At 46.9% G+C, this 15,372-nt stretch overlaps 1 protein-coding gene across 1 annotated transcript; it reads left to right on the top strand.

The window, feature by feature from the left end:
- The first annotated feature begins 775 nt into the window (after positions 1-775).
- kcnq2a (potassium voltage-gated channel, KQT-like subfamily, member 2a) lies at positions 776-15,354 on the top strand. The gene is made up of 8 exons (XM_056594730.1): positions 776-1,091; positions 9,418-9,508; positions 9,947-10,073; positions 10,652-10,827; positions 11,593-11,718; positions 11,924-12,034; positions 14,112-14,207; positions 15,256-15,354. Exons 1-8 carry the CDS (start codon positions 787-789, stop codon positions 15,352-15,354), a joined length of 1,131 nt encoding a protein of 376 aa, XP_056450705.1. The 5' UTR covers positions 776-786.
- Positions 15,355-15,372: the final 18 nt, after the last annotated feature.

The following is a 15,372-nucleotide window of genomic DNA, read 5'->3' on the forward strand; positions in this document are numbered from 1 at the left end:
GTGTGTGTGTGTGTGTGTGTGTGTGTGTGTGTGTGTGTGTGTGTGTGTGTGTGTGTGTGTGTGTGTGTGTGTGTGTGTGTGTGTGTCAATAAGTCATGGGACTACTATCCAGTGGATGTTTATATCACTGTTTTTATTGGAAACCTTAAAAAGTGTTCCTTCATCTCAAATACCTGAGTTTAAACGGTAGGCTACAACGTGTAGCTTAAACCGGATAAAAGGGAAATCAAGGTGTGTGTGTGTGTGTGTGTGTGTGTGTGTGTGTGTGTGTGTGTGTGTGTGTGTGTGTGTGTGTGTGTGTGTGTGTGTGTGTGTGTGTGTGTGTGTGTGTCAATAAGTCATGGGACTACTATCCAGTGGATGTTTATATCACTGTTTTTATTGGAAACCTTAAAAAGTGTTCCTTCATCTCAAATACCTGAGTTTAAACGGTAGGCTACAACGTGTAGCTTAAACCGGATAAAAGGGAAATCAAGGTAGGGGTGTGTGTGTGTGTGTGTGTGTGTGTGTGTGTGTGTGTGTGTGTGTGTGTGTGTGTGTGTGTGTGTGTGTGTGTGTGTGTGTGTGAGTGTGAGAGAGAGAGAGAGAGAGAGAGCTCACACATTGCAGTTTCCAGCGGTTATTCTAATTGGTTTCTCAGGGTGGGGGGGAGGGAGGGAGACCAGCACCAACTGCATTCACGAGCTCAGCCCAGCAGCGCACACCCCTTCTCACAGGCACCGGCGATGCATCCCCGAGGCGAAGGCACCGCGACCAGCTGCTGTTCGCCGCCCGAGTCCCGGTAGGATGGTGCAGAAAGCGGTGAACGGCGGCGGGGTCTACCCGGACCAGGCCGGGGGGGAGAAATCTAGGCACAAAGTGGGCTTCGTCGGTCTGGACCCAGGGGCTCCGGAGTCGAACCGGGACGGAGCGCTGCTCATCGAGGACGCGAAGAGGGGTAGCATCCTCTCCAGACCACGGGCCAGCGTCTCCGGGGGGAGACCCAGACCCAGGCCGTCCAAGAAGAACGCCAGCTATCGGAAACTCCAGAATTTCTTGTACCAAGCGCTGGAGAGACCGCGGGGATGGGCCTTCATCTACCACGCTTATGTGTAAGTGTGCGTGTGTTCCCCGCGGGGTTCCGGGGCTCCGGGTCGGGATGGGCTGGGCACGGGACGGGCGGGCTGGACACGCGAAGCAATCGACGTGAGACTTTTTTTGGCCCGCGGAGTTTCTGGGGTGTGGAGTGTGTAGTGTGGCGGTGAGCTAATGGTGCACATCAGAGATTACGAGATGCTCGTATTCTCTCTCTGCGCAACCTCGTGTATCGATATAACGCGTTTATATATATATAGTAGGCCTATGAACCACACCCCCTACCCCTGCACAATGATGCTCTGCAACGTGCAACTATTTCTGCAACTATTCCGCTGCATTGAATGCAAACGGTTACCGCGCCGGTCAATGCAGCGGCAGAGCTCCGGCAGTGCAATGCGTCCCACAGCCTCATCTATACTTTACATGGCATTGAATATGCGTGTTTGACATGGCATGCCGTGTTGCGCTCGACGGTGTGTGGTGGTCCATGTATTGCGGCAGCACCAAAGCAGCCGTTCTGTTTCAGCACCCATGGCCGTAGTCAGCTCCCGCGCCACGTCACTCATCCAACTAATTGGTGTTGCAGCCATACGTCGAGTCATGTGCTTCCTGTACTCAAATAGTGCATCTTCTCGCTGTAGGTGAAAGTGAAACCGGCTGTGCCGTCTGGTCTGCCCTCCCGCGCACACATCCCATCTCATGAATGCTCAGACGGAAGCCTCCATGTAAAACTGCACACTCACACTGACTCACCCCCCCTGTCTGGGTTCGTATCAGATCCATACTGTTGCAACCCACCACAAAACCTTGGATCGATGGGAATCTTCTGATCTGTGCCCATAGGCCCATGCATGTTGTATCGTGAAACTAGCAGGCCTAGGGGAAGTAGTGGTAGCGTTCTCTCATCAGTTCAGGGCGAGCCTTCTGCACTCCTGCTTAGGAATTCAGATATTGTCCGCGGAGGAGCTGTCGGGCCAAGAGATCCACGACCGATGCTGCCCCGATCACATGACCTCCGTGGCAGCAGCCTCCCCTCGGTGTGGATCCCGTAAGATGTGACCTGCTCGACTTAGCGGTGTGAGAGCAGAGAGAGTAACCCTGGACCCTTCTCGGCTCCTTCTGACTCATATGCATAATTCACACTCCGCTCAGGTCCTTTCATCCCCTCTTAGACTTAGTTTGACTGCTTTACCGGTTTGTATGAGACACTCTGGTACGCGTCCCTTGTGTTCCCCTCCATCCCCTCCCCTCCAGTTGTGTTCAGGCTGTTGTTTTTGCAGACATTTGACAGATAGAAGGCTGCTTTGTCGTGTTCTCTGGAACGGTGTGGTCGTGCCGGTGTTGGGTTTCATCCTGTATTTGTAATGCATGTGCAGTGGATCATTAGATGAAGTTTCCTATATCAAGCATGCTCTCTCTCTCTCTGTCTCTCTGTCTCTGTCTCTATATCTAGCTATCTCCCTCTCTATCTCTGTCTTTCTCTTCAGCAATCTCTCTCTCTCTCTCTCTCTCTCTCTCTCTCTCTCTCTCTCTCTCTCTCTCTCTCTCTCTCTCTCTCTCTCTCTCTCTCTCTCTCTCTCTCTCTCTCTCTCTCTCTCTCTCTCTCTCTCTCTCTCGCTATCTCTCTCTCTCTCTCTCTCTCTCTCTCTCTCGCTATCTCTCTCTCTCGCTCTCTCTCTGAGTTTCAACAACAAAACCATCCATGTATATATTTTGTTCGTTCAGTCCAATCAGTAGTCCAATAGATCAATAACGGTCCAATCATTAATCCAAAACATTAATACCAGTCCCATCAGTCGATCAATACCAATCCACTATGATAGTCCAGTAAATCAATACCAGTACAGTACCATCCCTGCAGTGTCAATGCGGAATGCGTATGGTCAGAATAGTAATTTATTGAATTAAATATTAATTGATGGTATCGTGGTCATGAAAGAATGTAACGTGATGCCATTTCGTGGACGGTCAATATGGTGTTAAAATTGAACCCAATTTAACGATGGATGCATCTGTTAAATGACAAAATAATGAATTGTCGTCGTCGACGACAATTCATTATTTTGTCATTTAGCAGATGCATCCATGCCAAGCAAATAACAGTGATTTGTTTCATTGATTCATGTCTTTAAGGTGCAGGGATTCCTCCAATGACTGCACGCCTTGAGGTTCAAACCTAGAACCTTTCAGATTGGCGTGGAGCCCCTGGAAACAGGACAATACCGCCCTTTCTCTATTTTAATCCTTGATGAATTCTGACAAGCCTGACTAAAAGCCTGCAATGCCTCCCCTGCGCTCAGCGGCAGATGCTCCAGTGTCTCATTAACGCAGACACACACCCGTTTGGACGTGTGAACGTCTCCCTTGTCTGCTGTTCCCAGCAGGGGCTCCTCTGTATCTGTCCCATCAGGCGCTGTCCCCAGGAGACGCAGCCAGACTGAAGCACAGCCTCCCATCGCTTGAATGTGGAACTTTGCTAGCAAGATGCTACGATCTATGGCCGGCATGTGGCTCAGGAGGTAGAGCGGGTTGGCTTTTAATCGGAAGGTTGCTAGGTCGATCCCCGGCTCCTTGAGAGTGTCGAGATGTCCCTGAGTAAGACACCTCACCCTGACTGCTCCCGACGAGATGGCAGTCGCCTTGCATGGTTGTCACCGCCGTCGGGGTGTGAATTTGTGCATGAATGGGTGAATGTTAAGTTAATACTGTAAAGCACTTTGAGTGGCCACTTGTTAGAGAATCCCTGTATAAATGCAGACCATTTACCATTTACCATCAGGCACAGTGTCTCCTCATCGAGATGATTGCTTTTTCGTACATTGCCACAGAGAAACCAGACCAGATAATCGAGTGGCACTACACGTCGTTAGGACTGCATGATAACACACATCACCTTTAAAGACCTGCTGCCCCGATGGGCTCCGTCTCAGAGCAGACGGAAATCAATGTTGTTCGTTAGCCTCGGCCGAAGAGGAAATGCAGGGGTTTTTTCAGCCGCTGAGAAATGCCACATTGTCATTGATCAACACTGACTTCCAGTGAGCCAGGGCTTGGGCCTGGACGGGGCGACTGCTCTGTTGACTGAAGGCCCCCCCCGGGTCTCAGTCCTTAATGGGATTTGACCTATTAGTTATGCTAGGCCTGGGCTCCTTGGAACACCGAACATGGGCATCACGTCGGGACCCAAAACAGGGACAGAAAATATCAGAGATCGTACTTCAGTAGAACAGCAGTATTCATATTTATATACAGTGGTCTTAGCGTTGAATTGGGTGCCGGACAGTTTCTATCATGGAGACAAGGGAATCCCCTTGGGTAAACTGAGATGCAGTTATAGAGGAGGAGGAAGGCCATTTTCTAGGCTGCCTGAGGTTGATCAAGTTAGAGGTTAATTCGGAGACTCCTTGGGTAAACATTACATGAAATGGATTAGTACTTGTAGCGCAAAAACACGTCCACCAGAGCCCAACTCAAACAAAACGTCTGACTACAACTATTTATGGGAGAATCTGACGGCGGAAACTCTCACCTGAGACAGAAGAACAGTGTTCCCTCATGTTCTCGTCAGATCACACGGTAAGCCTGTCGCCGATCGAGCCGGGCCCTCGCATCCCCCGGACAGCCCTCTGACTGGGGAATACAGTTCTTTTCCGCAGTGACTCTGGAAGCTTCAGGGAAGATGTGTGGCTGCAGCGAAGCCTCCATAAATCCACAGGGGGAGTTGTGCTGCAGCCCTCAGGAGACTTGGGGCGTCTCGCGGACGATTTAGCTCCCAGCCGGACACTGACGCAGCAGCACAGCCTATACATTCTATACAGTCATTCAGTGGATGCTTTTATCAATAGTGACTTACAGTGAGCAGTTTTCTTAGACACAGATCATAAATCATTAAGAAGCAAGTAGCAGTTGCCGCATCTTGCTCAAGGGCAAAGCAGACACTGGGGTTGGAACCCAGATACGTTTGGCTATGAGTCAAACGCCCTAAGCACCAGACTAGCCTGGCCAAGAGAGTTAACTTGAGAATGCGAAGGAGACTCTGAAACCGGACTAAACCAAACCTGACGGTTGCACGTTTCCCGGTTTAGACTGAGGTGCTGCCGGAGTTACTGTTGAATCTGAAGTGTTAGTCTATGTGAAACATCAGAAGATGCGCAATAGATAAACACAGAAGATTGCAATTCAAATCCAAATGACCGGGCCAATAGTGGAATCTGGTACATTCTGTTTACCATCCCAATCGGTCTCAGTTCATCCTTGCTCCTTTATCAAGAGGGCTGGACTGCTGATCGATGCTCCAGTCATCAGGCTTGAGCTCTAGCATTAAGAAAAGGTCTGGGCTCGAGTTCTTCCCGCCCCTTCATTAGCATCTGCAGGAGCCTTCGGAGCCAGCCTCACTTATTTTCATTAGCGGCCATTATCGGCCAGGTTCACAAATTCAGCGCTGAGCAGAGTGTGAGGTCTCGTATCATTGCACAGCGGCACAGTAATGTTAACAATAATGACCTTAAATGAGAATTACAATCATTTGTACCTTAACGTTCTGCATGTACCTTTCTACTACCAACATTTTGCATGTTATATCTATAAACTTTTTGGTAGATAATTATTTTTTCGTCTAGCTCTGCTGTAACATAAACATTTTTTATATGGGATTAATAACGTAGGGAATATTTTGTATACCTATTTGAAACTGATATGTAGAATAACAACTTCATGGTTGATGGCAAACTTGACCAGATAGGACTGGTAGAGTCTTGCTGATGTATATGAAAATGCAAAACATCTTGAACATGAAACGTTAAAATGCACCAACTTATCTGTCTAAACAGTAAGGCTCTCGATAAGTAACAGGCGTTAGAGGTCAGCTACAGTACGTGTTTGGAAAACCAATCATATTCCTCCATGACTGATGCATAAAGTGGACCAAAAACAAGTTGTTTCATTTGTGTGTTCAAAGTCAGCAATTTGGGAAATTCCCTGATGACAGCTTGTTAATGATTCTGCAACGTGAGAGTTCCTGACCTCAGCAATCATCAGCTAAAGCCAGATATCCCTAACCCCTACCTGTACATTAATGACATCTTTCACTTTTTTGCAAGTTTGCATAAAGTGTCCGCTCAATGAATAAATAGTCAACTTAGTAAGCAGACTTCTGTCGGTGGCCCTGTCAATGGCTAGAAACAAAAGGGAGCTATTTTATGTCTGCTGTTTGATAATGACTTCAGCGCCCAAGACGGGAACCTCAGGCTTCACATGTTGGCACGAATTGCGACACAAAAAAGGTCACGGTCCGGTCGGAAATCATATGCTGACTCAGTGTCTGAGGGGCTGCAGAAATTGGCCCGGTCTAGCCATTCCTTTGCACTACCGCTGTTTGTGCAACATTGCCCCTGAACTGCTGGTTAGGCAGTTTTGTGGAAGGATGCAACCCCATTGTGCTTCGACCTTCTGGTGTGTTACTGTAGCCGAGCTGGGGCGAAGAAAGTTACCAGGGATGGAAGCGGGCTGGCTGGTTGAGATGATGCACTGAGTGTAGAATGCTGTAAGCAGTAGGTTTGTTTACATTTATATTAAGGGTATTTAGCAGACGCTTTTATAAAAAGTGTCTTAGAATAAGTACATTTGTCAGAAGAAAGAAAAAACCAGAATGTATCGCTATCAGTACAAGATGTTCGTAGAACCAAGTGCCAAGCAATAACAATTGTTAGGCTAACCCATTTCCCGTACACAACAAAGATAGCTCGGATAAGATGCTACACATTGCTAAGTACTATTTAAGTACTATAAGTGCAAGGACGTACAACATACAATAAGTGTGTTGTTTCAGGTCATGATCTGTTGATGCTACAAGCTAGGTTTAATATGTGCTGAGGGCTGGGTGTTGCACACAAAACATAAAGGTTTAGTAGGCCGATGTGCTACAGGCTAGGTGTAGTACTGTCTTTCTCATACAGCTTTGGCTCATTATCCCCACAGCTCGGTGTGGCTCAAGTTTCCCTTCCCCAAACCAGAACTACATTCCTTTGAACCAAGACTATGCTATTGATCATGTAGCATGGTTATTAATATCGTAATGGTCTGATGCGTTTCAAATGGAAGACGCAGAGGAGTACTTCTATTTCTGGTCTGAACTTTATCGACCAGCAATAATAAACATAACCTATATATTATTTAATAAACATTAATAATGTACGTCTTCATTTTTGTTTTGTAATTACAACAACGCAAGATCAGAGTCTTGACAAGTATTCACTGGAACCTTCTCACACAGCACTGGTGGAGGAATGGTGCGTGAGTAAAACAAAGTACAAGCTGGCTGGGTGTTCTTCCTGCTTGGTGTAGCGTGCTAAAGTGAGGCTCAGGGTGTACGGCCATGAGTGTGAAGTGATGGTCTGAAATACAAGAGAGTATGTTTCTTTCTGTTGTGAGATCATGTTTAATTTAGCTCATGCCTGTACTTGACTACCTCTACAGTGCAACTTTTGGGAGAGGTCTCCATGGTTCAGCACACCAACAATCTCAAAATGTGTCCCCCCACTCTTTCACCTTCCCCAGTAAACTAGGTTTCAGACAGACGTTAGCACGAGCTAATGCCTCATGGAAGTCTGCATGTGGTTAATGGCGTGCCATTACCGCAGTGAGATTATCGCATCATACGAGCACAGAAAGTCTGCGATGTGTCATACTGCGCTGGAGCTTCTCTGCTCCTCTGGCCTTTCTCCTCTGTATCTCTACGCGGTGATTCATGCAGGTCGCCCTTTCCTTTTGAGTGCTTCTTTCAAATCCCCTGTATTAGTTTTCACCAGCCGTTCAACATTAGCTCTGCTGGTGGATGCCAACCAGCCCTCCTCCTCGACCCAGCCCCCCTGAGAAGCCTCTCGCTGCTGCCCTGCTCCAGCTCCACTCTCCCGCATGCAGCTTAAAGCTCACCTGATCGGCCCGGCCAATCAAATTAAGGAGCATACCTCCAAGCAGTCCTCGGTTTCCCCTTGAATCCTGCTTCGGGTCGGGTTACGTCAGTCCACAAGCCTTGGGTTATCGTGTAAGAGGAGATGATATCCAATCCATCCTTTGCATCAATACTACCTCTTAGAGATGCTCCGTTGTTAATGCCTTTACACTCATTTTTGTATTGATCCGGTCAATGCGGAATGTGCACGTTGTCTATTTTTGTTTTGAGAAACATATATTATATATTTTTACTTGTTTAATAGTCTTATAGGGAAAATACTGTGCTATGCAGTTATAAGAAATGTGTGATCTAGAATCACCCTGTTTAAACTGTACATTTAAACACAACATTTTAGGTTCAACGGTACATTTGAATAACACAATTTGTGCTCAAATGTACATTTAAATACAGCACTTTGCGTTATATTGTACATTCAAATACAAACCTCTGTGTTAGATTGTACATTCAAACACAACCCTTTGTGTTATATATTGCACATTTAAATCACACACTTTGTGCTTGGACAGCTTCACAGTATGGCACGGTACAACTCTAATCAAATACGCAAACAATAAGACACAAGGTTGTTGGTGACAGCAGGCTCCCCATGCGTTTGTGTCCTTCTCCCAACCAAACAGAGAGGGGGACGATAGCAAACACAAACACAGTGGAGCCCTCACACGATGCTAATGCTGTCCATTTAGCGAGGGCTGGCTCGGGATGCACAGCATTAGCAGCCGCGCTCGTGCACAGCTCATCACCTTTTGAGCGACCGGGTGATTGTATAAAGGCGAACGTAGGAACCCGATCCAGTTCCTGATATGATCTGATGATAGGATCATCAGCGGGCTGATGAGATTACACAGCTGTGTTCCAGTTGTTAAACCCAGAAGTGTCTCGGGATGGATATTGAATTAATGTGAAATCCGGTAACCTCCGCTGAACTCTGCTGCACTCTGCTTGGCTTCCTGTCCTTTGACCGCCCTGCGTTGTCCCCCTTTGTCTCCTCCTCAGGTTCTACTATGTTCTAGTATGTTCTAGTCGGTTCCAGTAGGTTCTAATAGGTTCTAGTCGGCCTTCAGGTGAAGTGAGAGTCGACTGTTATGCAGGCCTTTATCAGGTAGGAGTCACGGGGACGTTCTGCAGGTAAACAGAGGACATTGGGGTTTGAACACAGAACCGTTGAGGTGGGCTCCCACACCACGAGACTACCCTGCCCCTCGTCAAGAACCGTCCATCTTTCTCCAGTCAAATAGTCTGACATGAGGAGGCTTATTTTCTAACTTCAAACTTTTTTTGCTAACTTTTCTGACAAGAACACTAACACGTTTTCTGTCCTGTCTCTCTCCCTCCCCCTCTCTCTCTCTCTCCTTCTCTCTCTCTTTCAGCTTCCTCTTGGTCTTTTCCTGCCTTATACTGTCCGTCTTTGCCACCATCAGAGACTTCAAAAATAGCTCAGAGAGTGCCTTGTACATCCTGGTAAGGTGTCTGCATCACATCTGCCAACGCTGTTTCGTTTAGCATCGACACTGTCTGAGATAACTACTGGAACTGTTTGTGCATGACAGAGCATGTGTACTTCCAAGGGGATCTCTGGCAAAACAATCACATCGTATTGTTGCTGCTTTCCTGGCCTGGTTATAATGTAAAACTAGTGATGGAGATGATGCAATATCATTTCAACTTTCTGTTATTGTTTGACCTTGTTTGTTTTTATGAGCAGCCTAATGAAATGTATTGCAAACAATTTAGTGGAACGCCCGTACTTTCACAAAGTGATGAAGGGCAACAATGTGTGACCCATAGTATGTTGCTCCAGCTAGGGGGTTGAGAGGGTCCCTTCGTGGCTCTGTAGAGCAAAGATGTGTCTTCTGGAGGAGGACAGTGTGAGCAGGCTGTTGTGTTCCTCCGCCCCAGGAACTTGTGACCATCGTGGTGTTTGGGGTGGAGTATATCGTCAGGATCTGGGCCGCAGGATGCTGCTGTCGCTACCGCGGCTGGAGAGGGAGGCTCAAGTTCGCCAGGAAGCCCTTTTGTGTGATCGGTGAGTAGCGGTGACCTCAAGGTTGTGGTTGGGGTGGTTTTAATGAAGTAGTTGTCAGGTTCCTCTCACACCTCGGGAACGAGGAGGACCCAAGGGACTTGCTTCTGTGTTGTCCTAGTTTTTTATAATTCACTTGAGTTAAGAACAGAACTTTCCTGTTCCTAAGCTAGTGGGCAGCCAGGATCTCACTGAGCTCACTCACTGATTTGTGATTACATTATGGTTGGTATCTGATTATTCTCAGACCACAGGAGAAACCTGAAAAGAGGACTTTGTGTTAATAACACTAAAAGTCAGCAGTTCCAGCCACAGCCACCATTATTCATGTAGGAAGAGAAAGTGTAATCTTTCAACAGCTACCAAAGTTATGCACAATTTTGTATAAAACAAGTTGGAAGTAAAGTTTTTTTTTCACTAGTCGTTTATCAGTAGGAAGTAACCTTGAGAAGGAACACACAGGGGGTTGTGGAGGGTCAGGCAATAAATAGCAGGAAACTTCTGATTTAAAGTCAGAAACATAGTCAAACATACTCGGGAGCAAACTTCAAAACAAAAAGAGTCCTCTTCTTTGTGGCCAGACATCATGGTGCTGATCGCCTCCGTGTCAGTGCTGGCGGCCGGTTCCCAAGGCAACGTGTTCGCCACCTCCGCCATCCGAAGTCTCCGATTCCTGCAGATCCTTCGGATGCTGCGTATGGACCGGCGCGGAGGCACCTGGAAGCTGCTGGGGTCCGTGGTCTACGCTCACAGCAAGGTGGGGTCCCCACTTTGGTAGCATATTCAGAATGTGTCTTTAGAAACGTCCCCACTTTGATATAATATTCTGAATGTGTGTTCAGTCATTTCCCCACTTTGGCAGTATATTCTGAATGTGTGTTTAGTAATGTCCCCACCTTGGTAGAATATTCTGAATGTGTGTTTAGTAATATCCCCACTTTGATAGAATATTCTGAATGTGGGTTTAGTAATGTCCCCACTTTGATAAAATATTCTGAATGTGTGTTAAGTAATGTACCCACTTTGGTAGAATATAATGAATGTTTGTTTAGTAATGTCCTAACTTCGGTAGATATTATGAATGCTTGTTTAGTAATGTTCCCACTTTGGTAGTATATTCTGAATGTCTGTTTAGTATTATCCCAACTTTTGTATTTTATTCAGAATGTGTGTTTAGTAATGTACCCACTTTGGTAGGATATTCTGAATGTGTGTTTAGTATTTCCCTGCTTTGATAGAATAAACTAAATGTATACCTTGTTATGTCCCCACTGTCCCCACTCTGATAGTACATTCTCAATGGGTACATAGTCATGCCACACTCTGATAGAATATTGTAAATGGTGTATGAATAGTTGTGTCCTCACTCTGATAAAATATTGTAAATGGTTTGTGAATATTCATGTCCCCACTCTGATAGAATATCATAAACGGTGTGTGGTAGCAGAGCCCTCACAATATCAGTAAATTCAGATTGATCTGTGATTACACCGACTGGTTATTACATTGCGCTGTCTTTCAGGAGCTCATTACCGCCTGGTACATCGGCTTCCTGTGTCTCATCCTGGCATCTTTCCTGGTCTACTCAGTGGAAAAGGAATCCAATGATGAATTCGAGACCTATGCTGACGCCCTTTGGTGGGGACTGGTGAGGATATTTATTGTTACGGAGGGCCGAATGAAGTAAACAACAACAACAGTCGTTTCATTCGCACACAAACAGGCACACTCAGACTCTTCAAAACCCAAATGCAAATTGTTTTGTTTTCTAGCTTTTTTTCGTCTTTCATTCCGCCGACGTTCCGATCGGAAATTCTTAGTGCCGTTGGGAATGTTATGTTCCCTGTCCCCAGATCACGCTGACCACCATCGGCTACGGGGACAAAGTACCCAAGACCTGGAACGGCCGCCTGCTGGCCGCCACCTTCAGCATGATCGGCGTGGCGTTCTTCGCCCTCCCCGCGGTGAGGTCAGGTCGGGATGGGGGGGGGGGGGGGGGAGTGACGGGTTTGATTGATTGAAAACTTTATTGAACAACTATCAACAACAAGTGTTGAAAAGGATAAAAAACACAATAAAGCCCAAAGGCTTGTTTCCATTGTGGTCCCTACAATGGCTGTGGAGAGGGCTTTTCATCCCCTTCCCCTGGTGACCTCAGCTCCCGCCAGTCCGGCAGTAAATACGGTAGTGGTACAGTCACATTGCCTAGGCAACGAGGGCATGACATCACCGCGACAAAGTTCCGCTCGCCCCGATCTTAGGGTTCCGAGGAGAAAGGAAATGTGATGAGGAAAGTCGTTGGGGGTGAGATGGATCAGTGATGTGATGAGCACGATCAATCGTCGTGGGTGCTTTTTGTCATCGTATAAGCACATTTGCACATATTTAGTGATCGTAAATGAGCGATGAGATGAAATCAGATTAACGAATATGTGATACTATTTGATGTAGATGATTACATTTAGACATTTCTTGCTAGGTCTGGTTATGGCCCCGTTTACACGAGGACGCATGCGGGTGAAAACGACGAAATATTTAGACGGTGACGGTGTTTTTAGGGCATGAAAACGCATAAATCTGAAACCACCCTCCAGAGTGGAAAAGTTGAATACGCTCCACCGTAGCGTTTCCGTCTACACTGCCAAGACGCAAAACACTGCTCAGATCTGCTCACGTCGCGTACGCGTTTACGTCACATACATGTGCCAGTACAAGGAAATAAACAAACATGTCAGATTATTTCCATGCGTCTGACCTTCAAGCTGCTCTGGCATCTCTAACAAGCGTACAGGAGTCTTTCCACGAAATGTACAGGATATGTACAGATAGTGTTACTGAACAGAGAAGGATCTTTTTGGTTTTTGCGGCACGGATACGAGAAGAAGGAAGATTCTACGCATGCGCTCAGACATGGCGGTGTTGTGTGATAGTGTATCACAGCACCACCTAGCCGCCTGGCATGCATACCCAATCGAATTCCACACACTTTTGCGTCACCGTATGCACGCAGATTTCCTCCCGAAAACGCTCGTCTAAACGCGGAATAAAAAGTGAAGACGCAACGCCACTTTTGCGTCTTCTGGTCAGACCGTCATCGTGTAAACGTAGCCTAAGTTAGGCCTGAAGGTAGAGGCTATCAGAGAGCTCCTTTACTAGAATTCCTGAAGGGCATCGCTTCCACTGCTCACGGAGGCCCGGTCAGCATGCCGAGAGTGGGTCATATATTTGATTAGTTTAATGAAAGAGTGGCGTTTTGGCTCGGGAAATGCCTGCTTTCATCAGGCTCTTAGCCGCTGGATTGCAAATCAAGCTGCGTTTGATGCTGATTTCTGCTTTCCGCTGTTAGAGTTAGACTGACGTTTTAGTGGTCGTTCCTCCCCTCTTCTGTCTCCATCAAATGTTCGGATTTCAACTGTCAGGTCTCTTTACTGTCTCTCTTTATCTCTCTCCCCCCCTTTCTCTCTCTCTCTATTTCTCTCTCTAACTATCCTGAGTATAACATATAGGCCTATATACCTACACACACCCCAACTTCCATACCTAACGACACACACACACATAAACACACACACACACTCAACTACAGACACACGCCCACACCCACACTAACACACCCAACGACACACACACACACACACACACACACACACACATACACACAGTCTTAAAACTAACCTCAAGGTCTATCCCACTCTGCTCATAAATGTCTCTCTCTGTTTTCGTCTCTCTCCCCCATCTCTCTCCCCCATCTCTCTCTCTCTCTCTCTCTCTCTCTCTCTCTCTCTCTCTCTCTCTCTCTCTCTCTCTCTCTCTCTCTCTCTCCCCCATCTCTCTCTCTCTCTCTCTCTCTCTCTCTCTCTCTCTCTCTCTCTCTCTCTCTCTCTCTCTCTCTCTCTCTCTCTCTCTCTCTCTCTCTCTGTCTCTCTCTTCTTTCTTCTTCTTCTTCTTCTTCTTCTTCTTCTTCTTCTTCTTCTTCTTCTTCTTCTTCTTCTTCTTCTTCAATTCAACCCCAACGTTTTCTCTCTCCCCTCTCTCTCCCAGGGTATCCTTGGCTCTGGCTTTGCCCTGAAGGTCCAGGAGCAGCACAGGCAGAAGCACTTTGAGAAGAGACGCGACCCTGCGGCGGGCCTCATACAGGTGAGGAACCACCAGGCATCACCACCAGGCATCCATATTAGATCAGGGTCCAGGCAGAACCTTCCCCCCCCACGACCAACTAATATAATAGAGTTTTCGTTATTTAATTTTTTTTCGTTAAACATTTTATAGAAAGTGCAGAATAGCTGGATACATATCTGTACATTATTTTTGGATTTGAACAATTTCTATTTGACCATTTTGTGTATTATTTTACGGCGAAATTTCAAAGTTTTCATATACAAAGTGTTTTTTGGGAGAGACATGCTGAATAAATGCATCACGTTTTCCAGCTCAAAAAATAATAGTTTGAATAATCGTGATTTCAATATTGACCAAAATAATCGTGATTATGACTTTTCCATAATTGAGCAGCCTTAGTGGACGCTCGATAACAGAGAACCTCTGGGCTTAGCTGCTGCAAGGGCAGGACGGAGTTGAGCATCAAAGTAAGGGATTGTTTGGATTAACTCCATCAATCAATAGCCCTCCACTTTATAGTCTGACGGTAGGCTACAGCATTAACATCCCCCGAACGCAAACCATGGTGCTTCAAACGCTAATAGCTGTGTTATGACTCAGTGTTGAGTTGTTGATGTAACAGTACAGTGCAGCCCCTGTCTGCCAGAGAAACCCAGTTCAGCCACATAGCCACCGACCATAGCGGTGTGAGCCACCAAACGCGTCAAGGTAGTCATCGAGCTAGCCACCTAGCTCACCACCCAGCTGATCCACCTGGGAGCAGACTGGTTGGTTGCTATGCCACCTAGCATAGTAGCATGAGCCACCAAACGCGTCCACATAGAGAGTGAGCTAGCCACCTAGCTCACCACCGAGCTGATCCACCAAGAGCTGACTGGTTGGTTGCTATGCCACCAAGCATAGCAGCGTGAGCCACCAAACACGTCCACGTCGTAGACAGTAAGCTAGCCACCTAGCTCACCACCTAGCTTATTCACCAAGAGCAGACTGGTTGGTTGCTATGCCACCGAGCATAGCAACGTTAGCCGCTAACACAGTGTCCTATGTGTCCAATGTTTGGGGCCAGGCCTCCTGGAGATTTTACTCCACCAACCTCTCCAGAACGGACCTCCTCTGCACCTGGGAGTTCTTTGAGCAGACCGTAGCCGTGCCAATGTACAGGTGAGTTCTGATCAGGTGACCC

The sequence above is a fragment of the Gadus chalcogrammus genome, chromosome 1, assembly GCF_026213295.1.
Source record: "Gadus chalcogrammus isolate NIFS_2021 chromosome 1, NIFS_Gcha_1.0, whole genome shotgun sequence".
NCBI lineage: Eukaryota > Metazoa > Chordata > Actinopteri > Gadiformes > Gadidae > Gadus > Gadus chalcogrammus.

Bases quoted from the DNA above. Each gene is read 5' to 3' on its own strand.
- kcnq2a (XM_056594730.1), top strand. From the start codon at position 787: ATGGTGCAGAAAGCGGTGAACGGCGGCGGGGTCTACCCGGACCAGGCC. The intron at 10,828-11,592 runs GTGGGGTCCCCA...GCTGTCTTTCAG, and splicing joins TGGTCTACGCTCACAGCAAG to GAGCTCATTACCGCCTGGTA. The intron at 12,035-14,111 runs GTGAGGTCAGGT...TCTCTCTCCCAG, and splicing joins CGTTCTTCGCCCTCCCCGCG to GGTATCCTTGGCTCTGGCTT.